General features: G+C 41.8%; 2 protein-coding genes across 5 annotated transcripts in view; one reads left to right on the forward strand and one right to left on the reverse strand.

Moving 5' to 3' along the window:
• Positions 1–14,063, forward strand: part of camsap3 (calmodulin regulated spectrin-associated protein family, member 3) — a 55,256-nt gene extending 41,193 nt beyond the window's left edge. Inside the window, exons 5-17 of the mRNA XM_036567497.1 lie at positions 1,233–1,371; positions 1,684–1,823; positions 3,548–3,641; positions 3,787–3,832; positions 3,926–3,990; positions 4,724–4,796; positions 4,896–6,933; positions 7,244–7,368; positions 8,137–8,426; positions 9,010–9,100; positions 9,269–9,387; positions 9,540–9,658; positions 10,451–14,063. Coding sequence (XP_036423390.1) covers positions 1,233–1,371; positions 1,684–1,823; positions 3,548–3,641; positions 3,787–3,832; positions 3,926–3,990; positions 4,724–4,796; positions 4,896–6,933; positions 7,244–7,368; positions 8,137–8,426; positions 9,010–9,100; positions 9,269–9,387; positions 9,540–9,658; positions 10,451–10,753 — 3,642 coding nt within the window. The 3' untranslated portion in view covers positions 10,754–14,063. The remainder of the gene's footprint in view (positions 1–1,232; positions 1,372–1,683; positions 1,824–3,547; positions 3,642–3,786; positions 3,833–3,925; positions 3,991–4,723; positions 4,797–4,895; positions 6,934–7,243; positions 7,369–8,136; positions 8,427–9,009; positions 9,101–9,268; positions 9,388–9,539; positions 9,659–10,450) is intronic.
• A 131-nt stretch (positions 14,064–14,194) lies between these two features.
• Positions 14,195–27,079, reverse strand: nr5a5 (nuclear receptor subfamily 5, group A, member 5). Of its 4 annotated transcripts, none has more exons than XM_036567499.1 (7): positions 26,811–27,079; positions 25,287–25,399; positions 23,392–23,533; positions 20,219–20,946; positions 18,851–18,970; positions 17,630–17,777; positions 14,195–15,836 (listed from the first exon to the last, which is right to left on the reverse strand). In XM_036567499.1, the coding sequence occupies exons 1-7, from the start codon at positions 26,914–26,916 to the stop codon at positions 15,589–15,591; spliced, it is 1,605 nt and encodes a 534-aa protein (XP_036423392.1). In that variant the 5' UTR covers positions 26,917–27,079; the 3' UTR covers positions 14,195–15,588. The 4 variants fall into 4 exon arrangements, with proteins under 4 accessions (XP_036423392.1, XP_036423391.1, XP_036423393.1 ...); XM_036567498.1 differs by having other exon boundaries at positions 25,287–25,402; positions 26,811–27,078; XM_036567500.1 differs by lacking the exon at positions 26,811–27,079 and adding an exon at positions 26,664–26,793 and having other exon boundaries at positions 25,287–25,402.
• Between the last annotated feature and the right edge of the window lie 857 nt (positions 27,080–27,936).

The following is a 27,936-nucleotide window of genomic DNA, read 5'->3' on the forward strand; positions in this document are numbered from 1 at the left end:
TGAGACATGTTTATATTGGCTTGACGTGGGTGTGAGACAGAGATTAGAGTAATGTTAGATAAACCAGGCTCCGGTGGCGTATCAGGTGTTGGCCGTTCACACAGCTGCCTCTGTTCAGCGCTGTGACCTGTCGGAGTTTCTGAGACTTCTCTCCTGAGTCTCTGCTGTCCCACTTTCCTATAACAATGTCTTCGCTGTTCCTCATTTCGTCGGTTTGCTTCATTCTCACCATGTTTGGCTGCAGTGGCTTGCATGGTTTCTCTTTCTCTCGTACTCTCTCCGCCTTTCTTTTCAAGTACAGTAGTGTGCAAAAGTCAGAGACCACCCTTTCATTTATTTAATGTCCAGTCAAAACAGGCATTAAGTACAAGTTATTTCTTTTTCAGTATAAGGAAAGAAGAAGAAAGCATATATGTAACAGAAATTACACAGAAACCTCAACGTATTTTTGTCCAACCTTTGACTTTATCAGTTTCCATTTCTTCTGGAGACGTGCTTTCAGTTTTTCAAAGACATCTGTAGAGATATTATTCTTGTGAACATTTGTAAAGTTCGGTGTTAGGAGTTGGTTGTATTTTCTACTTCCCAGGATTGAAATGATCCTGATTACAAATTTAGACTCGTCAGACCATAAAACTTAACTCCACATCTCAAATGTCCAGGTTCAGTGTTCTAGTGCAGATTTTCTACTGCTTTGAGTACTGACCATCTGACGGTGACAGTTTTGTGACACCTTTGGAAACAGCTTTTATTAGGAGGATGCAGCTGTAACTTATTGGTTTTAAGATTGGAGGGATGGAAAAGTTCAAAATGGCTTTAGAGTGCACAGAAGTAAAGAGTGGGCAAATTATATACCAGTAAATTTGATATCACATTTAATTGTTGAGCCTTTTTGTGGTTTTCTGTAAAGTATATGTTTTTCTGTTTTTTTCTGACACAGAAAAGATTAATTTGTAAATAATTTTGACTGAACAGTAAATAAAGAGGGTGTTCTCTGACTTTTGCACAGTGCTGTAGGTAAGTGTTTATTTGGGGGTATATATAGACATTCCATTATTTTGTATTATTCCTCATGCCTGTTTTTGTTATTTATTCATGTTTTTCACCCTCCATGTAGGGTTCACAAAAAAGATAAATTTGAATCATATTAAAACCACATCAACACAAACAAACGTCATTTGAGCATGCATGCCCAACAACTCCCACCAATCACCCCCTCTTGTCTCATGCAGCTCCGGTACAGGAAGGATAAGATGCTGTCTAAGCTCAAGCCCTGTTTTCCTGTGGTAAAGGAAGTGAAGGATCTCTCCAATGGCTGTGCCATAGCTGCTGTCATACACTACTACTGCCCCGACCTGCTGCGCCTAGAAGGTAGAAACACACACCAAACAATGCTTGTGAAGAATTGATAACTTTCCCCTGCTGTATTTTCATGTCCAATCAGTAAACTGTACTTATTCCTTGTACATGCTTTATCATCTTATAATCTTCTATCTAATTTTATCAGTATGTATTGTTAGCAATACAGTAAATAAAGCAATCTTCCAAGTCATTCACATTCACAAGCTTCAAAGTTCAAGCTCCAGGCAAGAACGTCGTTCCTCGTTTGTTGCCTTGTATCGTTAAGGTGATCTCTCTCTCTCTCTCTCTCTCTCTCTCTCTCTCTCTCTCTCTCTCTCTCAGATGTTTGCATGAAGGATGCAATGTCTCTGGCTGATAGTCTGTACAATCTACAGCTCATTCGGGAGTTCTCAGACAGCTGTCTGAAGAGCTGCTGCCACCTAGTGTTAGAGGACATGCTTTACAGCCCTCCAGAGTTACAGGTACTGTTCATTCAGAGGTGCACAGATGTGCGATTTCTGCATAGCCGATAATAATAACTGATAATTAGCACTGTATTGTGCCCGGTTACCAATCCAGATAACTTTTGTTGTTAACACACTATGCTTCCTATATGAGCGTGAGACAGGTAAAAATGATAAACATTATTTTACATAATCACAACAGACATGATTATTAATGTAAACATTTACATATCATACCAGTTACAAATGTAACATTTTGAGTGTTGTGCAAGGACTTGTCAGAATCAGAATCTAGCTTTATTGGTCAAATTTGTTTGCCCATATGAGGAGTTTATCTCGGTAATGCTATAGCTCACAGTTACACAGCAGCTGAAAGGAGCGTATCAATATACTCAGCCTGCGATTCGATTTGATTCACAATGCTGGGTTCATGATTCAGTGTATTTGACCAAAATTCAATTCAAGAGATGATGATCATAACAATACTAGAGCTGGGAGGCAGGAGGAAGGCTGGAATAAGTTGATTGCAAACATTTGTGTTCCAATTAATGCAGTAGCATTAGGTGGCCTATAGAATGTATATTCTCCACAATCCATTATCATACTTTCACGACGCACATCGTCACAGTTGTGCATTGCGATATAATGATGCATTATTACACCTTTAGTAGCTGGCAAAAGAACTTCTACCACCCATACACATACAAACACATCGTACACATATAAACATCCACTCCTGTTGACAAACACAAACTCATGTTCATAAATAAGTAGTTAATAAAAAGAGAAGCGTATTTGTAGGTAGGCAGAGTACAACAGCAAGGTAAGATGTAGCAGTACTGACTAAAATATTGTAAATCACAGAATAAAATGTGAAAGCTTAAGTCCAAAACGGTGTCAAGTAACTCAACATGCTTACTTGCAGTTGTTCATGCGTGTAATGACTGGTTATTGGGCTGAAGCATCTGCCTGAGGAGCGGAGCTGAAACAGGTGTGATGGGTCAGCGATAAAGCAGGGTGGGTAGATTAGTACCAGAGGTCTTTTCTGCAGACCTGATGATGCGCTGCAGTTTGTGGATGTCATGTTTCGTGGCAGAGCTGCACCAGAGTGTGATGGAGGTGGGGCGACCGACTCTAATGGCAGTGTATAACTGAACCAACAGCTTCTGAGGCAGGTTGAACTTCAGCTGGTACAGTCCCACTTCAGGTCCTTGGTGATTGTAGTTCCCAGGAACTTGAAGGACTCCACTGCCATCGTATTATTGTAAGGATAGACCATGAATGGGTGACTGAGGAGGGAGTCTTCTGATGTCCTCCGTCATCTCATGCTTTGAGCGCCAATAGCTCCATGTTATGACTGCTTCAGAAGAACAGCTGTTCAGTCGCCAGTCTGGAACCAGACTTGTCATCTTGGATGAGACAAATGGCTCTAGTGCTGTGTGCAAACTTAGAGATTTTGACAGAGCGATCTATTGAGGTGCAGTGATTAGTGTACAGTGAAAAGAGCAGTGGGGAGAGCATGCATCCTTGGTGGGGTGCCAGTACTGATTTTGAGTGCCTGATAAGAATTTTCCTAGCCTCACCTGCTGCTCTCTGCCTTTGAGTAAGCTGGTGATCTACTGGCAGTTAGAATCACAGAGAATGCCTGCATTCTCTGTAAATTACACATTTATTCTTATAGTTTTGCACACTGTCTTTTGTTTTAGTTTTGTTCATCTAATAAAGCATCATCTGTTGTGCAGGTGAACATACTGAGCTTTCTGGCAGAGCTCCTATATTGGTTTGAGGTTTCGAAGCCTGAGTTCGTTCAGCCCCTGCAGGCCCCAGAGCTGACTGGTAAGCATCAGTCTGCTTTTAAAAATTACGTATTTCATTTCTGAAAGCTGCTACAAGTTTCTTTGGGGGCAGCTTTTTATTTATGGTATCTTGGAGGGAATGGATGGCTGGACAAATTTATACTAATATGTATTTCTCTCCTTAGAATCCTCTGGTAGGACTGACAATGGCAACGGTGGAAGCAGCAACAGGTACATGAACACACAGCGCACCTAGAAAGTGTCTGTTTCTTATCTTGGTCTGTGCTGAAAGTGCTAAAAGTGTTTGCCTCTGCTCTCTTGCAGTAGCTCTCCCTCGATCTTTAAAAAGCCCTTTCTGCCGATTTCCTCCCCCATCACCCCAGCTCCAGGTGAGCTAAATACAAAACTACTATACATTCTCTAGTCATTCGCTTAACATCTTGTGTCTCTATGCATGTTACACTGTTTTTGCCATCAGTGTTTTGTGGATGTGTATTTGTATGTCACTGGGATGTCTTTGTGTTCTGCATGCATATTGTTGCTGTCTTAAGATCTAAATTTTTTGTTTTACACCATATTTTAATGCCAGCTGTCTTTTATATTGTGTAAACATTTGATGGTGAATAGACCAGTACAAATTCTGAAAAGTAAACCTCTCAACTTTACAAATCACTTGTCTATTGTCCGTTGTAGAAACTGAGAAATAGTTCCACACAGTCAACATGTTTAAATAGTTGGAATCTGTGTGCACTGACCGGTGCAGGAAAAACAAACGGAAATAAGTGTTTTTAATCCCTATTTCTCATTTTCATTAGCATTCAAATTATTTGTAAAGTCTGTAAAGTGTAAAGTTTTGACACTTCTTTGTAGGCCTGTTTATCTTAGTATTTTTTGGTCAAAATTTTCCTCCGTTTCTCTCCTTCAGCCGAAAACAGAAAGTGCCACTTTTTGGCAATTTAGAGCAGAAAATGTTTGGTGTTTGAAATTTCAGTGCATTTCTAGTTAAGGTACAAGGAGGTACAAGGTTGTCTTATAGCAGCAACAATGTGCATATGTCATATGTATATTCATCCATTGACATCAGTCTCTGTGTTTGTGTGTTTTGTGTCTCTGTGGGATCAGGCTCTTTGACTCAGTCTACCTCAATGTCTCATGTAGAGGCAGCTGGACGAACATCGACTAAGAAACCTCCCAGGCAAGATCATTTATTCTTGACATTATTTTTCTGTTTTATGATGGTTCCTGTCTCTGGGTTGTATTTTTTAACACTTGTCCTTTCTCTGTGTGTGTGCAGTCGCTCTCTGTCCTCCGCAGTGTCCTTCAGCATCCCCTTCGGTCTAGACAGCGATGTGGATATAGTGATGGGCAACCCTGTGATAACCCGCTCAGTCAGCTCTGACAACCTAAATCCCGTAGGACAGCCCAAGACACGTGTCCCATACACTCCTCCAGAGGACCTCACTCACCTGCTGACCAAGCCTTCAGGCCCCAATGGCCCGCACCGTGCCTCCTGGGCCACCCAGAGCCCAAAGGTGCCCCTACTGGCTGAGGAGAATGGCCTGGATGAGAGCGAGACAGGTGAGTTGCCCACCATTGAGGAGGCCCTGCAGATCATCCACAATGAGGGCAAAATGGAGCCCCGGCTGCATCCAGATGGGGCGCCCGACGGCTTCTACTTGCACTCGCCAGATGATCCATCCAACCGCAGACACAACGGAGGCCCAGCAGCCCTCAGTTGCTCTGCCCCGTCAAACTCAGGAATGCAGCACCGGCCATCTGGGGTCACACGTGAGCCTGGCCGTACCAGACACACATCAGAGGGGTCAAGAGACGATGACTCTGTGCTCAGAGATGGGAGCGTGGACTCAGACGCGTCTGAGGACCTCCCCAAAGTGCATTCTACGCCCGCAACCCCTGCAGGAGGTGCAAGAATTGTCCGCCCCCAGGGTGCTGAGACCCCAGACAGTGGAATAAAAATGACCAGCTTCGCCGAGCGCAAGAAGAAAGTAGTACCAGAGGAGCCCAAACCTAGCGAGCAAGCAGCCCCGCAGATGACTACCTGGGCAGCTAAAAAGGCAGAAGAGAGCCCTGGCAAAAGCCCAACTCTCAGCAGTGAGATGTCGGAGTTGGGCGCCAGGCTGGAGGAGAAACGCAAGGCCATTGAAGCACAGAAAAAACGCATCGAGGCCATCTTCGCCAAGCATCGACAGAGGCTGGGCAAGAGCGCTTTTTTGCAGCTCAAGAAGGAGGAATCCGAAGAGGGAGGCCAGGGGGAGATCGGTTCCTCCTCTGCCGAGCTAGATGAGAGATTAGCACGCTTGGAGAATGAGGAACGACAGGATGAGGAGGAGGAGCAGAAGAAACAGCGCTCTCTATTGGAGGATGAGGGTAATGCCTCAAAGCAAGCCTCGGTACAGCAAGCCCCTAAAGAAAAGCCAGTGGCAGGTACACTGGGAGAAAAGAGCACAGTCCCTCTGGGTGACTACAACAACGCTGTATCAAAGCTGAACGCGGCTCTCAGCTCACTGCAGAGCGATATGCAACGGCTATCCGAGCAGCAAAGTCAGCTGATGAAGAAGAAGGCCCAACCTTCCACCCAAGCCTGGGTAATCCCACCCAGCACAAAAACATCCACTCCAGCACCTCCACGACTATCCAGGGAGTCAACCCGTGAATTGCCCCCCACCTCCGCCTCCTCGTCCCCCTCCCCATCCCGCAGGGTCACCGCTCAGGCCACGCCCCCTAAGTCACCTGGCTCCCACCGGCGGGCACAGTCTGCACCCCCCAAAAGCCCCAAACACCACCAGCCCCACTCACGGTCATCTGACCTTAAGACACCCACACTCACTCGAGTTATCACGGCCCCTCAAAGTGTGGACAACATCCCCCACCGGCGCAGGGTGTCCCCATGGCAATACCGTGACCAGACCTCATCCTCCTTTAGCATTGGCTCGCCAGCAAGCCAGAGTGAATCGCGACCAGCTTCTCAGCTACTTCGACCAGAGGATGACAACCATTCGGAGGCCGGTTCCAGCGAAGACCGCACTATCTTCAGCCTGGACCTGGAAGGGGGCTCCACTGGTCAACCCATGACAAGGAAAGAGTACCTGTCTGGTGGCGGCAGCTCTGGAGCTCCATCTGAGTGCTCCTTTGAAAGTGACGTCCAGCCACCTTCCATTAGTGGCAAGCGCGGCAGTCTGATAGAAATCTCACTGTCCTCACTGAGAGGGCTCGAGGGAGAAGATACTGACCACGGTCCTGATGCAATCTCTGACTCTATGAGTGACCTGACAGAGCCGGAGATGAGGCCTGGAGTCGGATTCTTCTTTAAGGTTGGTGCAAAAGGAGAAATTGAAAGCTGTGTGTGTGTGTGTGTGTGTGTGTGTGTGTGTGTGTGTGTGTGTGTGTGCGCATGTGCGTGTGTGCGTGTGCGCACACGTGTAGTATGATCTAACATAGTGGCTTTTAACTCCATTCCTGGGATCTCACTGCCTTGCGCACTTTCCAGTATTCCCTTGTCCCGCATATGAAGGGCTGGATGATGTGTTAGATCAGGTGTGTTGAGGCAGTGAATACACAAAACTGCAGTGTGTCTTGAGTTGAGAACCACTGATGTAACATTTTGGGATGGTGCTTCCGCAGCAGGACGAGGCTCGGCCGGAAGACGAGATGGCTCAGAGGAGAGCTGCATTGCTGGAGAAGCAGCAAAAGAGAGCTGAGGAACTGAAGAGGAAGAAGCAGGAGCAGGAGAGAGAGAGGGAAGCAAGGTAAGTCTAATACACCTGAAATTATCCTCTAAATCTGTGTACTTGAAACACTCAAATCCTAAAAGACCACTGCATTTTTTTTTTTTTTCCTCTCTCCCCCCCCACTTTACACTTTGACTTGTTGGAGCCGGGGTGATTCCAGGACTGGAAGTGAAGAACAGATTTTTAATGAATTATTTAGAGAATTAATAACAGTGTGTCAGGAGTTCTTATGTTTTCTTTCTCAATTTATATATCGCTGCTGTCGGAACAAAACCTTGTATCTCCATTTTTGTCATTTTTCCGTTTTTAAATTTCATGATGAATGGACCAAAAGAAACGGCCCAAAAATTATGTGGAAAAAATTTCTGGTTCCATTGACTTACATTAAAAGCAGAGTATGTTTTTTCCTTCTCCTGTGAAGTTTCCATTTTGGAGATACAAGGTTTTGCTCTGACAGCAGCGATATGTGCATCTGTAGTTTTAAAGGGACACTTTGGCCTTAATGAAAAATGTAACCATCAGTACTTCCGTTGTAAACATCCCTACGTGTAGTGAGAGAACACAAATTAATGAAAACAGTATAAAATTGTGAATTCTGTCAAACAAATATAGGTTTAGGTTGGAAATCCCCCTAAATACCTGTTTATTTACTGTCATGTGGTGGGAACGCCAATTTGCATAACTCTGAATTTGTATATGCAGTTATAAACTGGAAATTTACACCAGTGAAGTCATACAGTATGTAGAGTTTCAAGGTGTTAACAGCAGTTTCTGTCGTTTTCACAGCCGAAGTGGCTCAGTGGATGAATTGCGGACAGCTGACAGAGTGGACCGACCCCAGACACCTTGCACCCCGCCCCCAGCACGCACCCCTCCGCCTGAGGGTACCCCACAACGGCGTGGAGACTTCACTCGGCAGGAGTATGAACGCCGCCAGCAGCTCAAAATCATGGAGGACCTGGACAAAGTACTGCGGCAGAAACCCACCACTGTCCGAGGAGTCAAGAAACAGCGGCCCAAAACGGTGTTCCACGATGACTCTGCTCTCTCCCGCAGCCCAGCTAAAGGATTTATGGGTAAGCAGCATTGCCGAAATAAGTTTAAGTAAAATGTTTACCCTCACCATTGCCAAAATGGGTTTTATCTAGAAATTGCCTGATCAGTGTTTAGTGCGACTGAAGGCTGATTATGCATTTGCATAAATTGGCTGATGCTAATTCCAGGGGTGGAAACATGATACCCAGGCAAAATGGATGATGTCTCAAGTTTGCATCTGGTTAATGATGTTAAAAGTTAAAATGGTGTTTACTTTGCTTCCCTCACGAGTCATGTTAGTTTTTCAAACTGTGCAAATAATATTGACTTGTTGGGAGTCTGATACTGTGGGTGGAGGGGAACAAAAACAACTGCCAGACTGACAAATGTTTCCTTTCAGTGCTCATTGTGAAACTTGGCTTGTGTATTTTGCGTCACTGATTGGCTCTCACAATCAGCCAAATGAAAGGAATATCAGCCAATCACTAATCGCCTAAATAGACCAAAAATGAGCTTATTCTGATCCACAGCCGATTTGTTTCCAGTAGTAGTTTTATCACTTTCTTACTTTTCAGTATCGGATAACACTACAATGCTAATTCTTGTGTTTATATTTTCCCATAGGTTCTAGGCTGAATAGGGTGTACTCTCATTCCACCAATAACCTTTCCTCCATGGCAAATGATGGGACACTTACCGTCAGGAAATCTCCAAGGTAGCTAGCTGGAGTCTGATCAACTAATATCTGTCTGCCTATCTATTCCCTTGTGTTTACTTCATCTCAACCTTGAGCCTATATCTGCTCAAAGCAAGGAACCTGTTTACTGAATACCGCTGACACAGAAGCACCTGCAGTTTCTAACTCTTATTTCCTGCTCTGCAGTCGCTCTCATTCTCCATCAAGACTGATGTCCCCAGGCCGCCAGGCCATGCAGAACGGTGAGAGGGACTGGGAAAATGCATCCACCATTTCCTCCCCAGCCTCCATCCCAGAGTACACTGGTACAGTATCACAGCTTGATGCATGTCTTTTTTTTGTATTTTGGCTTATAATAAATGATAGTATATTGAATGATTTATTTTTGACATACATTTTAATGGATTTACAATTGTATTCACATGTGATGGGTTATTAATCTTGATTTTTGTGTCAGGACCCAAACTGTATAAGGAGCCAAGCTTCAAATCCAACAAGTTCATCATCCATAATGCCATCTCCCGCTGCTGTTTGGCAGGCAAGGTCAATGAACCGCAGAAAAACAAGATTATAGAGGTGAGAGACCTTTCAGTCACTTGCCTCTGTTGCAGCCACTTCTTACACAACTGTGTTTTCGTACTGTGTTTTTCCTATCATTTTGTACGCTGGACATAAACAAGAATAGCTCAGATGCACACCAACATTTAGGAACCTATTTTGAAGGAACCTATCCATACTGTTATGTTAAAAACAGAAGTATGAGACTGCTCTCTCTATTTGATTGATGCACATGTGCAAAAGTAGTAGTTTGGTGGCCAAGTCCTTTGTGTGGGATACATAAGATGGATGTTTTGTCCTCAGTAAGCAGATTATCTAATCCTGTCTGCAGGGATCAGTGTGAAGATTTTTATTATTACCATTTTTATCATTGCCAAGCAGGAGCACACCCAAAACAACTTGTTTATTGAATGTTCTTTAAACACTTTAATGCAGATGCAAGAAAAGTGACTACTTCTGAGTGCTGTTGTTGCATTTATTCAGTTTGACTCAAAATTAAGTGCTTACCTACCTGAATTCTGTTTTTAATTAGCTCACATGCTTGCTAGGAAAAAAACAAAAAACAGTACAACAGTACAAAAGCGGTACAATAATAAACAAACTGCCATGCATCTTTTATATAGTGATAGAATTCATGTTACCACACAACTTTAAAAGAGTGGTTTTCATTTTTTTGAGTTAAGCAGATTCATGTGGTTCAATTATACTGTAACTTATAAAATTAATCATTGACTCTTTTTCATGGTATGAAAATTCTGACACAAATTTTGTTTTCTTAATGTTTCATATCTTTTAATCTCTCTGCCACAGGAAATGGAGAAGAGTACCGCCAACCACTTCCTCATCCTTTTCCGGGACTCGAGCTGCCAGTTCCGTGCGGTTTACACCATGAACCCAGAGACAGAAGAGCTGGTGCGTCTGACTGGAATCGGCCCAAGGATTATCAGCCCCTCCGTGATCGAGTCCATCTACAAGTACAGTTCCGACCGCAAGCAGTTTACCGCAATCCCGTCCAAAACCATGTCGATGAGCGTGGACGCCTTCACCATCCCTGGCCACCTGTGGCAGAGCAAGCGTCCAGGGACACCTAAGAAGCTTGGAACCCCCAAATGAAACAAATGGGTCTCGCCTGATCTGGCCAGTGATACCCAAATTTTCTTTCCCCCTTACCCCCTGCAGTTCAGCACCGGAGCAGAGTCGGAGCTGGGTGTGCACCACTTCTAAGAGGAGTATTAAATTGTGTGGTCGAAAATCTCACAATCTGTGGTCCCTCAGATTCAGCAGTGCTCCAGCTGAACGCATCCATCTGTTCAAATGGACAGATGGAGAGGAAAAAATGCCATAGCCATTTTCAACGTCACAAGACAACACCTTTTCTGGTGCTGTGGCCAACTGGAATTGTACAAAACACCCTGTGTTTGACATTTAATCGCTGTAGATGAAGTGACTTCTCCCATTTCAGCCCTGCCCTTTCCAACCTGACCCCATTCAGTCATCATGAATGTGACCTTCTGGCTATTCAGAATGGGACCCGGCGCTGACAAACTGACACTGCTTTAAGGACATGCCATTAAGCCGGAGCTTAGTCTCCGTTTTCAATCTTCCTCTTCCTTCTTCCCTTTCCTTCCTTTTTTTATATACATTAATCCTTTATCTCTCTCTTCTCGTTTTTCTTCCTGTCTGGTCCTTCCTGTCCAGGGCACTGGATAGCATCAGTGAACTCAAATCTTGAAATACCACAGCTGAATCCAGACTATCATTGCCCCTTAATGAATGTAGGGCACAAGCCAGCCAAGGGCTTCCCACTGTCTTTTGTCGATGGCCAGTCAGTCCAGGGGGCTGGAGTTTCGAAATCTTCCACTGGGGAGAAGAGGGCCATGGTTATTCATGCTACTGTGCCTAATTGTCCGATAAGAGTGAAGGCTCGTGCTACAATGTGTTGAGTGCCTCTAGCGTGCACACTGCAGCCCTGTCCTCTGCCTAGCCCTTACTTAAAGTTAGCTGTAGACATCTGGATGTTTTTTTTAATACTACTTTTGACATATTTATCCGAGTATCAACGCTCGCCTTCGGGCCTCAGGTGAGCTGGGTTAAAACTCAGCCCATGTAGGTTTTCCTCCATGTGCTTCATCTCTTTCAGTTCATTAAGAATGAATGAAGAGAAAAAATGAAGTCACTGATTCTTTCTCTCTTCATCTGTAACTGGAAAAAAAATTTGGAGGAGAAAAAAAAAGACGATCATTTAATGTATATCATGAATGCTGTTAATGATTCTTTTCATTTTTGACTATGATTTGTATATGGCGAAGAGAGGCTTTGTTAAGGTATGAATAAGCTGCCCTGTGGCTTCAGCACTAGGAGCTGCACGCTTGTGCGGGTGTGGGTATGTATGTGAGCATGAAAGAGAAAGAGAGTGAGACGCAAGGGAGAGAGAAAACGAATAAAGATCACATCTACAGAAACGTGATTAAATTCCTCTCATTTCAGGTTAAAACGCCCTGTCTGCTGAATCTACACTGATCACATGCGCTAACATGCTGTAGCATGCAAGTAAGCCTGCAGTACAACATGTTAAAGGAAATACTCCAGTCTTTTTCAACTTAATGTCTATCTGCTGCATCTGTAGCTTACAGTTTATTACCATGGAGTGTAATTTCAACATGTTTATTTGATATTTGTAGTTAGAAAAGAACTAAAAACCTGTTGACTCGAATATATTTATAGTAGTGGCCTTTGGGCAGCTGCTGAACTTTATAAAGAAACGGTTAAAATGTGTTACCATACAACTCAAATAAACCTCGGGCATCATTCTGCAGTCAGCATTTACAAAAATGATATGTTTTGTCCTATATGCATTTTCCCCTGACACTGGATTCTCTGAATTATGAGCTTGTTTAGTCTTCTATTAATTTTCATCACTATTATTCAACAATACCAGCTACTCAAACTGCACACCGTTAATGCCAAAGCTACTTGCTTATTTAACAAAGCTTGCTGGTTTGCATGGGTTCTTTTATCTCTTTCAGTTCAGTAAGATTGAATGAAGAAAAAAAAAAAAATGAAGTCAGTCTGTGATTACTGATTCTTTTTCTCTTCAGCTGTAACTGGGATAAAAAATTGGAGGAGGAAAAAACAGATGATTATGTAATATATATTATGAGTGCTGTTAATGATCCTTTTTATTGTTGAATATGGTTTGTATATGGCGAAGAGAGGCTTTGTGCATTATAGCGCAAGCCAGTCAATTCAGTGCACAGTAGAGTGTGTAGCAATATTCATATTTTGGCTCCTTAGAGACTTTATAATTCAAAAGATCCAGTGACTTTGGGAGGAAAAGTGTCCATCAATATAATTCATCAATGTAATGTCCGTCATTATCATATCTCCCCTAAAGAAAACCAGCTTAGACTTGGAGGTCACAATATGGGCAATCCCATTAAAGAATGACATCACTACGCTAGTAGCCTACCACAAAACTAGTTTAATCTCTAAAAGAATGAATTATACAGGTTTACAGTTTAATTTACAGTTACATTTGACTGAACTGTTCATGAATGTTCATGAACATCTACTGCATAATTCAGCAACTGCCCATTGGCTTCTGTTTTAGGTGAATCCCAAATCAATGGTGTTTATAGTTCTTTTCCAAGTACAGGGAAACATTACAGGTGCAACAGACAGAGTTTAAGCTGAAAAAATCTTCCTTTAAGTTGTTGTTAATTGAGAATTAGCTTCATGTATATCGGCTTTATTCATTTCGGGCGTGATGCAACTGCCCCGTCGTTCTTTACGCAGAGGGCTTTCGGGCTGTTCATACTTAAAAACCTTTGTTAAGCACTAGAACAATTGATTCAGCCAAACTGCTTTCTCCTGGCTCTAAGAATGAAAAGAATAAACTGCCTCCTGCTAATAAAGAGGCCATTTGCTTATCTGAAGTGAAGATGTGAATATTTTTATATAAACGCAATCATTGTTTTGTGGAGTGGTTGAATACGTTTCTATGTCTAGTGAATGGGCAATTAATGCATATGTGTGAGCCGCGTGTCTGTGTCTTGTCTTGGTCCAATGAGAGATCATAGTGATGAAAGTTATCATAGTGATGAAACTGGAGTCTGTGCAATCCTCCTGTAGAATGTTATGTCGGTTCTGGTTTATTTATTGGTTAAGGACTAGCTGGAATTACTATTATTATTATTTTCTTTGATGTTTAGTTTCAGATTTTTATTATTTATGTTCTGGTGAGGTGGTGATTCACACGTTCATTTCATACTTTAAAAGGCACATTGAACATACTGGCCATTTTCTTTTTTGTCTTTGTCACCATGTTCATGTCGGTAGTCTTTCTTTCCTCCCCGATTGTTCGTAATTGCGGATCTGTCAGTCCGAGCGACTGATCTGAGGAATAAAATCATTTTTAAATCATCCTGTTCATTACTGTTTGCAGTGTTTGTTTCATATCGAGTGTTTAAGCATACCTTCTACTTTTATTTTGAAATTCGCTTCATTTGTGATCATATCAGCTTCACGGCAAGTTTGGAATCAATTTAGACAGACTTGATTCACAGATGCACTTTATTCTAGTACATTCTTATGAACATTAATTACAGGAATATTGCACTGTCTGTAATGAGTGTGTGTGATTGAGGGATGTACAGTGGGTGTTTTTTTTAACAAAGGGCAGTGTTTGAGTCCTCCCACTTACTGTGAAGATTAGTGGACACAAACCCTTCTTCTGGAAATGTACTTTCTGGCAGAGGTCAGCTCCTACCTGCATTTTACATGCTCACCTATCACTGATGCATCTGATGCAGCCAATCAAGGTCTTCTGAAGACGTTAATTAGCTGAAACAGATTGTGGTTGGAAGGTAAATCTCCAAGACCAGAGATGGTGACCAAAAGTGAGAGACGACCCTTAATTTATGTAATTTCCAGTCAGAATGGCCATTAAGTACAAGAAGAAATAGAAAACATATTCAGCAGAAAATTACACAGAAGTCTCAACAACTAAATATACTATTTTTCAGTATTTAGTGTATCCACGTTTTGTCTTTATTACAGCTTCCGTTCTTTTTGAGAGACAATGTTTTTCAAAGAAATCTGCAGGGATATTTGGTGACACTATTTTGAGTGGTCCTTTTTAGATAAAACAAACTCAACGGACTTTCAGTAACTTGTCAAACATATGAGGGTTAAGATTAGGTTTTAGGATGAGGGTTAGGGTTAGGTTCTGGGTTGAGGTTGAGGTTAGGGTTAGGATTAGGGCCAGGGTGAAGGTTGGGTTTTGTGTAATGGAAGTAACATATTTACAATACTACTTAATGTAAGTAATGTATCAGCAGAACATCTACAAGATATTTACTTCAGTGTATTCAGATGCTTCACTGCTGCCACTTCACTGTAATGTTGATGTGTTACTGATAATCTTTTAAGAGTTAATTAATCAACTACAAAGGACCACTCTGAATAAAGTGTTACTGGAGTAAGAGCTTCTTGACAGCCACACATCCTTTCAGACCCATAGTGTTGAGTTGTCTTCTCACAGTGGAAGGATGGACAGAAACACCTGTGGATTTTTTTAAAATCTGATCCTTTCAAAGATGAAAGCTTTAAGTCCTGTTTATCAGAGGGGGACAGTTTTTGTGGTCAACCAGGTCTTTCATTGTTGTTTCGAATAATATTTTGAACTCCTGTATTGGAAATTCCTGTTTTATTTTTCTTTGACTTTCTTATGCAAGTGGATTTTCTTATATCTAATATCCTCATCCAGAAAAATGTATGAGCTGTACTTAGTGGCCGTTTACCTTGGTAGTTAAAACAATGAAGGATGGTCTCTGACTTTTGCAAACTACGGTATGTGTGTTTGGTTGCTGTCCTGAGTGCTTTAGTACTGGGGGGATTAAAAGACAGCAAGGCACTTAAATATTCTAACAAGTTGCAGAAAGGCTGTGTCAGGTGTGCTTGGCGTGCAGCATTTCGGTGAGCAGTGAGTTGCAGGGCAGGTCGCCCAGCAGGTGGCGTTGATACAGGTACTCCTCCACCTGCAGGCTGATGCTGCGCACTTCAGGCAGCCGGAGCAGCAGCTGGCCGAACTTGTCGGAGTGGCCGGGGTGAGTCTGCAGGGTGTGTTCCATTAGAGCTCTGTTCACCCGCTCCTGCGTGCGCTCCACCTGCTGTCGGTCCTGCACAGACTTCACATCTGTAACACAGACACATTCACATTTTAATGTCTGCCCCATACGAGCAGCAGCCCTAGCAATTCTTAGCACTGCAGTGACACTGGTGGTGGTGTTAGTATGTGTTGTGCTGGTACGAGTGGATCAGACACAGCAGTGCTGCTGGAGTTTTTAAACACCTCAGTGTCACTGCTGGACTGAGAATAGTCCACCAACCAAAAATATCTAGCCAACAGCATCCTGTGGGCAGCGTCCTGTGACCACTGATGAAGGACTAGAGGATGACCAACACAAACTGTATAGCAGCAGATGAGCTATCGTCTCTGACTTTACATCTACAAGGTGGACTGATAAGGTAGGAGTGTCAAACAGAGTGGACAGTGAGTGAACACAGTATTTAAAAACGTCAGTAGCACTGGTGTGTCTGATCCAGCACAACACACATTAATACACACTACACCACCACCATGTCAGTGTTACTGCAGTGCTGAGAATGATCCACCACCCAAATAGTACCTGCTCTGTGAGGGACCATGGGGGTCCTGACCACTGAAGAACAGGGTAAAAGGGGCTAACAAAGTATGCAGAGAAACAGATGGACTACAGTCTGTAACTGTAGAACTACAAAGTGCTCCTATATAGTAAGTGGAGCTGATAAAATGGACAATGAGCGTAGAAACAAGGAGGTGGTCATAATGTTATGCCTGATCGGTGTATATATATGTAATTTTTTTTTCCGATATGATTGAAAATCCACAAATACTGGTTAAAACTACCATGCAAAGAAATCATATATTAACAGGATCCAGAAACACCGCCGCCTTCTCTGGGCCCAAGCTCATGGACTGAGGTGAAGTAGAGAAGTGTCATATGAAGAATCAAAATGTGAGCTGTCTTTTTGGAACTCATGGACGCCGCGTCCTCCTGTATGAAAAGGAGAGTGACCATCCGGCTTGTTATCAGCACACAGTTCAAAAACCATTATCTGTGATGGTATGGGGGTGCGTAGTGCACGTGGCATTGGTGAACTGCATATCTGTGAAGGCACCATTAATGCTGAATGATAAGGTTTTGGAGCAACATATATCACTGCTGTCGGGACAAAACCTCATATCTCCATTTTGTCGTTTTCCACTTTTTGACATAATTTGAAAATGCCTGTTACCCTTTGGAAAAGACACAGAACTGTCAGAACTACCTGATTAAAATTACGAACATCTGATATTATTTAAACCTCAGAAACGACAATGTTACAGTCCCTGTTACTGTCACTGGCTACTGTTTGAGGCCTATCAGAGTAGCAGTGAGAAATAGATCTTTGAAAACCAGCGACTGCTGTTATAAGCATATCACAGAAAATGAGAATGAAATCTGAAAACAGCAACATGACATCGCCAGCTTCGACTTTCTCAGAAATGTGTTACACCTACATTGCCCAAGTGGTAAGGGGAGGAGGGGTCAACATGGAAGACATTTTGGGGTTTTAAAAGAAAAATGATTCCGGTCACAATCATTTATTGGCAAGTTTTCCTGCTGAAGTCGACACTCTGAGGATTCATCTAATAAACTTCACTTGAGCTAATACAGTAATGGAATGGCCTTAAGATGCCATCAGGAATTATTAGTATGTGTACTGAAATAGGCAGTGTGACCCTCCATAGCTGGAAAAGAAAAACACCAGAGTAGAGGGGGCTGTTTCTGGATATTTACCACATGCACAGCAATGCTGAAGTTAAGTTAGCATAGTTAGCTGTAAGATTCAGATCAGATGGATGGTGGTTCTCCAGAAACAGTTGATAGGCATATAATGTCCCACCTGGGTTGAAGAGAACAAGGTACTTAAGACAGACAAACTCTTGTCTGTCCAGCTGGAGCGCCCTGAGCTTAGACACCAGGTCCTGCGCCCTGGAGACCAGACTGCTCAACGTCGGCCCAGCCTGGGACAGCACTGTAGACACCTCAATCTACAGAGGCAAAAGGAGAAAGATATTAACTTCAGATTTTAAAACAGCTTATTTTTTACGTCAGACCATCGGAAACTGTTACTTGGGTGCAGAAGGATGGATGAGTGGAGTGTGATCCCGAGGCCTTAAAGGAATGGATTGATGGTAAATTAAAAATACATAATTCTCCCCTTATAAAATGTAGCCAAGGCAGGTTTGGTGCGTGAAGTTAGCTACAAGGCTAATGTATCTAAAAAGCAATGGATGTTCCACCCCACTAAGGAACACAAGTATGGTGCATAACTAAAGCCAGGAAAAGGAGCCATCCTGAAGCCTGAATTTTGTCTGTACCTCCATTTTTTTAGACAGCTGTATGATATATTTTTAGAAAGCATGTCCAAAGGTTTGTAGACACCTGTTCATCCAGTGTTTCTTCTGAAATCACTGGTATTAATAGGTTGCTTGTTCCTGTAACCTTGCTGCAGTAACACTTTCTACTCTTCTGGGAAGGTTTTACACTAGACGTTGGAACATTGCTGTGAGAATTTGATTGCATTCAGCCACACAAGCATTAGTAAAGTCAGCTACTGATGTTGGATGATTAGTTCTGAATCACTCTAAATTTTTAGTTCTGAATCACTATAATTTTCAACACTTGGCATTGTGCATGGGGACTCGTGTGGCTATTTCCATTGATTAATGCTTTTCTATGGAGATTATACAAACTTTTGTGCACAGTTGAGCACCTGTATCAGCAAGGACTGCACTTTAAAGTAGCTGAATTCACTAATTAGGAGTGTCTGGATACTTTTGGACATAAAGTGTAAGTATAATTGAGATTACCTTACAACGCGAGGCAAGTGTGTAATGATCTAGACATGCAGTTAGCACAATGCCAATCAGTAGTGTACAAACTTCCATTACTTGTTAGCTACATTAGCCTTGTAGCTCTAGTGCAAAACTAAATGAGTCCAAACACATCTTGGTTGATCTACTATATTTGGGATAAAGTGGAAAACTGTGTAAACTTGTTTTTTGAATTATTACTTTAATGAAATCCAGTAAATGGAGTGAAGTTATAGATGCGTGTTGACCTGTTGTCCTGTAACCAGGTAGATGCTGCCATCTCTCCCATAAGCCACCTGTCGGCACAGGTGGTCCAGGACCAGCAGCTCGCTCCAGCAGCTCTGCAGCAACACCATCTGATCCTCCACCTGCAAGCCATCACACACTGTAATGACATATAGTACAGACAACACACCAGGTACAAGAGTGTGAAGCATGTGTTTCTGTGGATGTAGAAGGAAGTAAAATGTGAAAATTGTTTTCTTGTCTGGCCCTCATTTAGTAAAGTGACCCTATGATATCACACTTAGAAATATGGATTTAGGATTAAGCCTAATTTTGGACTAAACTGCAGTGCCAATATTGAATCACCATTGGAAATTCTTTACTCCAAGACTAGGCTTAATACATGTCTAGGAAACTGGCACTGGTAAAGGTTTTATGCACCAAAAACAGTCAGTCATAAAAACTTTCCCACCTCATTTTATCCCTTAGAACGAAAGGTTTTGTTACTGTGCCTTTAAGAATGCTATATTGTTGTTTTTGTAAACAAAGCTTTTATCTCCATTTTTGGCGTTTTTCATCATTTATCAGAAATGGTCCAAAGTTATTTAGAATGAAATATTTGGATATTAATTTACATTGAAAGTTAAGATATGATGTTTTTGTCCAACAGTAACAATATGTAACTAACTCTGTTCTGATTGGCTGAGCCTCTTCCCATGTCAAATAAGACAAATTATAGCCAAAATGTAGTTCAGGTTGAAATGGACTGAGTGAACAGTTAGGGTCAGACTTAAATCCTCATGGATGTTAGAGAGATTCAACTTTAGCTTCTCTCTTCAATTGTGTGGACCCTTTGGAAGGCTGCAGTGATCTATTTGCTTCCTGACAGCCAGAAACAGCACAGCATTTAATCTGTGAAATATAATATCTGTAAAATATAATATTTTTTTCAGAATTTACTGTGTCCACTTTGCCTTTATTACAGCTTACATTCTTTTAAGTAGACTTGCTTTTAGTTTTCCAAAGAAATCTACAGGGATTTCTTTCCACAAGTTCAGTCTCAGAAGTTGGTTGTATTTTCAGAAACACATACATCACACAGTAAAAAGGTACACAGCTGTAACTGACTGGCTTAAAGACTGGAAGGACGGAAGAGTTAAAGTTGCAGTAGCTGCATAAAAGTAAAGAGTGGACAAATTAAATACTATTTCATATTACTACTTAGTGTTGGAGGCTTCTGGGTAATTTTCTGAAAAACATATGATTTTTGCTTTTTTTCCTGACACTGAAAAATGAATAACTTGTCTTTATTCTGACTGGAAATGAAATAAACCAAAGTGTGTGCTCTGACTTTAGCACAGTAGTGTACTTGTACTTGTACCGTCTTGCACCTTAAGCTCCTTGAACAGCGTGCAGTTTCGGGCCCACTCCACCAGCCCGAACAGCGTCTGGTCAGCCATCTTGCACATGATACTGAAGGTGTTGAGACGGTCATGTTTGCCACGGCTGGCCTGCTCTCTCCGCAGGCTGGCTACCACCCGCGCGCTGACCTGTGACTCCTCTGGCTCGCCCTGCAGCAGCTCGCTCAGGAAGCTTGTGCTGGATGCTGGGGGGTCGGGGGTCAGAGTGGGAGTGGACGTCGGTGTGTGTGTGGAAGGGGGCGTGAGCACCGGTGTGGGAACACTGTGTATTGCACCTGGGGTCAGGGGCGTCACAGAGGCCGAACTGTAGCTATAGGCCATCTCCCTCTTCTCATGAGGGTAACCGTGGAAACCAGGGTGGTAAAGTCCGCCATAGGGAAGGCCTGCAGCAGTCAGTGCTCTTTCTCTGGCCATGGTGCAATCCAACACCACTGGGAGCTCAGGTTGGCTGACTGTGGGGGAAATGGGCTGTGACTGGTGGAAGGGGTCAGGGCCAAGTGCCGCTGGGAAAGGGCCGGGCAGCAGGTGAAAGTCATGTGATAGGGCAGGCAAAGGTGCTTGTGGTCCTTCTAGTTTGATCCTGTAGTGGGCAGTGCTGGCTTGGTGGAAGCCCCCTCTTTGCTGTTTGAGCTGCCTGTCCCGACGATAGAGAGGTCCAAATTTGTTCCGTCCACCCCTCATTCTGTCTGCCCTCACAGCTGTAAATATATATTCATAAAACAAGTTTCGTCACACTGAAAGAACTTGGAGAGACCTTTATAGCTTATTAATATTGAAAGACTCAAAGGGAGTTGAATAAAGGGAACATGTGCAGCCTATGAACATGTCCGGCTAATAATAATAACAATAAAAATAATAAATCTTGATTTATACAGCACTATTCAGTTTGGTTACATATCTTAAAGTGGTTTATCCCAAAATATAAGTAAAACATACATACATACATCATCTAAAGCGCTTATCCTTCTGGGTCACGGTGGGGTATAAGTAAAACACTACACTCTAAATAAAAATAAAACTATATATAAATTATATACATATATATATATATATATATACTATAAAATACTAGCTATATAAGAAAATAATCTTTCACCACCTAAGCTGTGAGAGAGTCTAGGAGTTTGCAGTAAGCCTGTCTCAGCTGAGTGAAATGTCTGGACAGCCTAAATCACTTAATTATGCTGAAGCTTTAAGTGTCATAAGCAAATCATTGTAGTCAGTATACTGTAAAAAATGAGAGGTTAGCTCAACTCAAAATGATATAGTAACTGATTACACAGCTTTTCTTGAGTTAACTCAACTTGAGGACACCAGAGTTCACACAACTCAAACTTCTTAGTTGAGTCAAAAGTTCTCTTAATTTTGTAGTTCTGCATCTCAGTCAGGTAAATAAGTTGTTTGTTTATACTCAACTTCCCCACTAGCCAGGACTCTTTCCATCACACAATCCTGCTAGACAGTTTTTTTCTTGGGTACACACTTACGAATGGCTACAGCATCACTGGGGCTCAAACTCACAACCTCTTGTTGGGGTGACAGCTTAGTCCACTGCACCACCCAGGAACACATGAAGCTGCTCAGATTTACAGAAATGTTTAATACACTGGAGAAAATATTTGCTGTTTTACTTTAAAGCATGGCATCATCTCATGTGGTGCAACTGTCTAATAATTCATCCCAACATCAGGAGTTTGTGAGTTCAAATCCCAGCAATGCCACAGCTGTCCACACCCAGATGAAGAGGGAAATATGCCAGATGAGGCTGTGTGATAGAAGGAGTGCTAGCTAGTGGGAAAATGGAGTAAAAAAAGCAAATTCAGTTTTGTTCATCTACCTGAGATGCAGAGCTGGAAACAGTAGCTGGGAGAATTTGTTACTATATCAGTTACTATAACATTTTAAGTTGAGCAGACTTTTTCTTTTTACAGTGATGCTTAAACTCTCTTTTCCTGATAAGCACACACACCGCTGCATTCTGCACTAGTTGGATCTGATTAAGAGCAACCAGCTGATAACACATTACAGCAGTCTAATCAGGTATTATGAAAGCATGAACTAATTTCTCAGCATCTTGTCTTAGAGCAACTTCACATTCACCAAAATGTCTTCTTTGGTAAGAGCAAGTTGGTGTGAAGACATATGTTGTTGCAAATATGTATTTATAAATGATTATTTATAATATGTTATTTATTCATTATTATTTATTATTGTCATTTATATAAACCTGGTTCATATTTAAAATGTTAAATTATTGTGCTCATTTGGAAAACAAAAACACACACCTCACACCTTTGAGGCACAGTGTACACCACACCAAAAGGCTACTGTGAGGCCTGAAGGCCTATTTTAGAGCTGATATACTGGTTGTAGACTCTGTCATGAGTGGCCCAAAATAGGAAAAACATGCACTCTCTGTACATACTATACATTCTCCTCTTCTTTCTTAGAATTGTCCTTTTTCTCACTGATTGAAATCCTTCCTGTGTCTTTCTGTAAAGTTCATTTTCAGCCTGTTTTATCTCTGCCATCAAAGTCTGCTGTTGTTTTATGGGTTCAAAGATAAGTGGAATAAGGGCCGGAGCAATCTCTGAATGCAGAATGACTGAACGCTCACTGACACGCTTGCGGTGCACACATTAACTGAAAACTAACATGCATTTCAAGAAAAAAGTATGAAAAGAGTCTCAAAAAGGGAAGAGTACTGAGAACAAAAGACACAAAAAATAATAGAATAACAATAATAACAGCACTTGATCATAGAGGCTAAATGCTAAAATTGTGACCAGTTAATCCTTTACACCAGGGACTGTTCTGGTCTTGTATACATGTGGGCATGTTTTTGGCTCTTTGTGGGGACAAGATGATCACAGGATGATGAAAACAAGAACATTTTTGCTGACATTTAGCCACTCCACTTGGGGATTTTCAACAAACCTGAAGCTTTTTTTGGCAAAAGTAAAAGATACCTGATTACGTTAAAGATTAAGAGCACAGCAGCATTTCACTACAACTAGCATTTGGCATTTAACTACATAAGGCAATTGCAAAGGCTCACAAATATAGGAATACAAACTATGTATGTGTGTGTGTGTGTGTGTATGTGTATGTGTGTGTATGTGTGTGTGTGAATGGAGGCACACCCTCTCTCTTCATGCCCACAGCAAGGCACTTCTGGAAGCGGCAGTAGGGGCACCTCTTCCTCTGAGCTGGATCCATAGGGCAGCTCTGCCGCTCAGCGCAGGTGTAGCGCTTATTATTCTGCACAGAGCGCTTAAAGAAGCCCTGGAGAGCATCAAAGAGAGAAAGAGAGAGAGAAAAAAAGAGAGATGTGACTCATTCACTTGCACTTGTTGCTGTCTCATCCAAAGATAAAGAGAAAAGCTTTCCTGCTAAAAGCATCTGCAGCTGACACTCTGATTGAATTGAACTGAATTGAATTGATGCCTCAATCTGCAACTGGAGGTCTACTGTTCCTCACTTCAACTAATATTCAGGTACTCCAGAAGACCTCGATTAGTTAGACCTGGATCTGTTTTGTTAGATTAGGGCTGGAACTATAGGGCAGGGGTGGAGAACTCCGGTCCTGGAAGGCTGGATTCCTTCCCAGTTGGGTGATTTCCCTGCTCTAGCACACCTGATCTAACTCAGCAGATAATTATCAGGTTTAGTTGGTATGCTAGAGCAGGGAAATCACCAAATTTGCTGGACACTGGTCCTCATTTCCCCACCCCTGCTGTAGGGTTTGACACCAGAGGTGTAGTCTATGTGATATGTAAGGTCAGGATGCTATCATTGACAGACACTTCCATATCTGCACTCTAAGTCTGGCTGTACACAATGAAACTTTCATGAAACTAGCTTGCAACAGAGATTCAAGTGAGTTGCAGGACAGGGACGGCTTTTATTATGCAACTCAAGTGTCATTTAGTTTCATGTAGGTTTCGAGCAACTTAAGTTGCATGAAACAGCTAATCAAAATGCCAAAAGCACATTTCGTGATCATGTCAAACAACATAATTTCAAACCACTGAATTCAGTAATTTGGCTAACTAGTGGAAAGTTGCATGCACTTTTGATAATTATGGATTGCTTTGTGTCAAGTTGTGTGGAAATTATGCTTCAGGCAACTCACAACATGCAACTGTGATATGTATGCATATTGAACACCCACTAGGAAACTAACATGATTTGGATTTGTCTACGTATTTAACTCTTTGTGGAGAAGAAATTTCATATACCCACTTAAAAAATGATACATATTGTATAGGGATAAATGAAAAGAATGAAGTAATGACAAGTAACGAATTAAAAGCAAAACCCAATTCTGAACAGCCATGAAAATAAAACTCCCCCTCACTCCATCATCCAGCTGGCTGATGAATTGAAAACAAACCTTGAAGTCAACATGAGTGAGAAATCAATGCATTTTTCTTTCGTAATGTGACAGGCCTCTGAAGTCGTGCGTCATTCTGTAGTTGGCATCATGCCCATATTAGAAAACTCAAGTCTAAGCCAGATTTCTCTATGAATGGGATTTTGGGAAATTGCCCCATGCTGTAAACAACGTTCCAAACGCCATACGTTTTTTCCTAGGTACATTTCCTACTAAATGCTGGATCCTCTGAATTACAGGCTTGTTATGAAGAAGAAATATAAACATTGCTACATCTGTGCAAATAGCAAGCTAACAATCCTGCACACTGAAATGATGTCATATGAAAGTAAGTCTACTGTTAAACTTCAACACTACTATATACCAATACCAGTTACTCCTAATGTACCCTAATATTGCCAAAGCTACTGAACTACCACATTTCACAAAGCTTAACTGTCAATCCTTTTTACCAACAAGGTAAAAAAAGGACATTTTTGATGTCAGGTTAACTTTAAGTCAGGCGAGTACAATCTTATCCACAAAGGGCCGGTGTGATTGCAGGTTTTCATTCCAAAAACTGGACACCATAAGACTGGACTGCATTAAGATGAGCAAATGAGAGTGTTATTGTGTGTGCGTGTGTGTGTGATCAGGCCTTGCCTTGCAGCTCTCGCAGGTCAGGAGCCCATAGTGGTATCCGGACACTCGATCGCCACACACAGGACATGCCTCCTCCTGCTCCGGACGCACATCAGGGTCTGCCTTCAGCTCCCCTGCTGAGAGACAACACAACCATTTCATTTCCATCAGGGATAGCAGAACAAATGACTTAAATAAGGTCAGGATGCTATCATTGACTGTCACTTCCATATCTGGACTCTACGTTTGGCTGTACACAGTGAAACTTTCTTGCAATTTAAGTTGCTCGAAACCTACATGAAACTAAATCACACTTGTGTTAGATTATATAAATCGTCCTGCAACTTGAATCTCTATTGCAAGCAAGTTTCATGAAACAGCCAATCAAAATGCCAAAACACATCATGTGATTATCATGTTTAGTAATTTGGCTAACTAGTGGAAAGTTGCATTCATTTGATTATTATGAATTGCTTTGTGTAACTGTCAAGTTGCACAGGAATTATGTTCCAGGCAACTCACAATGTGCAACTGGTTGCATGAAAGTTTCACCATGTAAAGCCAGTCTAAGCAGATATTTGACACCAACTTGGGAAATCTCTAGACATACGAAGTATGTTCATGGCGAAGTACATGCAGGGTGTTGCAAGGCAAAATAGTCCCCAAAGATTCCCAATATTTTTTTTTCAGATTTATCGCTATTTTACTACCATCAACATCACATATAATAACTCAGAAGATACATGCAGGTTCACTGGTGGTTTTGGACATTATAACCTCTAGTTTTTATCACTACCACTTTAAAGAGTTTGGTCTACAAGGTACCATTTCACATCAAACCACTTAAACAACTTTGTTTAATCTCAAAGATTGAATTATGTGGAAAAGCTGATTATCTGATGGAAATTAACATAAAATATGAACAATCCTGAATGGTCCACATTTAGCAGAGATAGAGTGGCAATTCCAGCCTGCCGCCACTTCAGTGCATTTTACTCAATAGTCTCTTATCACTTGACTGTTTGAACTCTAAACTGGTGCTTAATTATGCAATCGGCATGATTTGATTTAGTTCAGTCAACGTGCAAATTTATTCTTTTAAAAAATATGAATGAAAACAAGAAGGGTGAGTAATGTAAACAACACTGATTGGGATGTATGCACATGTTAAATTGACTCAGTCTTGATACAAAATTGTAATTGTAAGCAAATGTGACTGGAAAAAACCCTAATTCTTCTAAACATAAGGTCAGTTTTCCTTTAATAATACATAACAACAGTTTGAAGGATGGGTAATGGAAGCAACATTGATTTAGAGTTTATGCACAAATTAACTGTGACTGATATATAAGTGAACTTATTTATAAGCCTATATTCAAGTCATATAAAGTCATTTACCTGGAGGTTAAAATTCTTGACCGTTTGACTTCTAATTGAAACCAAATAGAGCAAAGCAAAGCTAGTCACTACGAAAACAATGATACAAGTTCACCAGGCACATTATGTAGCCAAAGCAGTCCGTCCTCGTCACGAGTCTGTACTTACATGTTGACGGGCCGTCCTGTGTCGGCAGGTCCTGCGCGTACCCAGCGGGGTGCGGGGCCATAGGCTGTGGGTTTTCCTGGTGATATCTTGGAACATTCATGGTCATGAGGAGAGGGGGTACATGGACCGCCCCGACCTGTCACTCATAGCCGTGGATGCCCTGGGACAGGAGAGTGGGAACGGGGGTGAAGAGAGAGCGCCAAACAGCTGGTGCTGTGTGGAGGCCTGCTGGAGGACTTTGCTCCATGCTGACAGTAATAAACCTGCCTTTGGCACACCTTTCCAGTCTGGAGCATGCCATAATACAGCAGGAGCACTGTAGAGAAGGTGACTGTAGATGTCACACATACAACCATTCAAAAGTAAACAAAGTTTACAATGATGTCAAAACAATATATAAAAGGAATTTATAGACCTTTTGCTCTTACCTCAAATGTAGTCAGTCAGGCAAGACCTGTTTGGTGTATGAAGTTTGCTACAATGTTAACGTAATGAAAGCTTATTCTCCAAAAATCATCACTGTGCACACTGCATTGGTGCAAGTTGGTCTGGTTAAATTTTACATGTAATAATTAGTTTAGTTTATTTTTTGCATGATTTAAAATGCACACAAATAAACAAAGATAACAGAATATGCAGTGCAGAGAGAGGCGAAAAAAGCCTAATAGGCTTATACAAAGCCTCTACCTAAGAAAATGATTGTAAAATGCTATTCTTGTGCAAAATTCACAGGTTTCAGATAATAATTGAAAGCTGTGAAAAAGCTGTGATGTAGAACATCAACAATGAAATTTTAACCCCTTTTCACAGTAGCCACAAAATGCCATTTCTGCCTGTTTTGGAGGCCCTCAGTTTTTTGCACCGTGTATTTTTCTTCAAAGACGTCGATGGAATACATGGAATACAATACATGGAAGTGGTTTTTTTGTCTTTGTAGGTGAGCAAGCATGGCAACATTCATAAAAGTGTTTTTTTGTTTCTCACCCCTCCTCTTTCATCCATCATTGCTCACTAGCAGCTCAACACAGAATCACATACAAAGAGCCAACAGTGTCCTGGTTAATCTGATAACAGCGGTTTGGGGGGAAAATGTTTGACTATTTGATTTGATACGCTAGTTTACTGG

The sequence above is a fragment of the Colossoma macropomum genome, unplaced genomic scaffold (assembly GCF_904425465.1).
Source record: "Colossoma macropomum unplaced genomic scaffold, Colossoma_macropomum, whole genome shotgun sequence".
Lineage (NCBI taxonomy): Eukaryota > Metazoa > Chordata > Actinopteri > Characiformes > Serrasalmidae > Colossoma > Colossoma macropomum.

Coding starts and splice junctions, on each gene's coding strand:
- nr5a5 (XM_036567498.1), bottom strand. CDS start 26,916: ATGACCATGAATGTTCCAAGATATCACCAGGAAAACCCACAGCCTATG. Junction 20,947..23,391: donor TGTGGGCATGAAGAGAGAGG/GTGTGCCTCCAT, acceptor ATATATTTACAG/CTGTGAGGGCAGACAGAATG. Junction 18,971..20,218: donor CGCTGTTCAAGGAGCTTAAG/GTGCAAGACGGT, acceptor GATGGCTTGCAG/GTGGAGGATCAGATGGTGTT.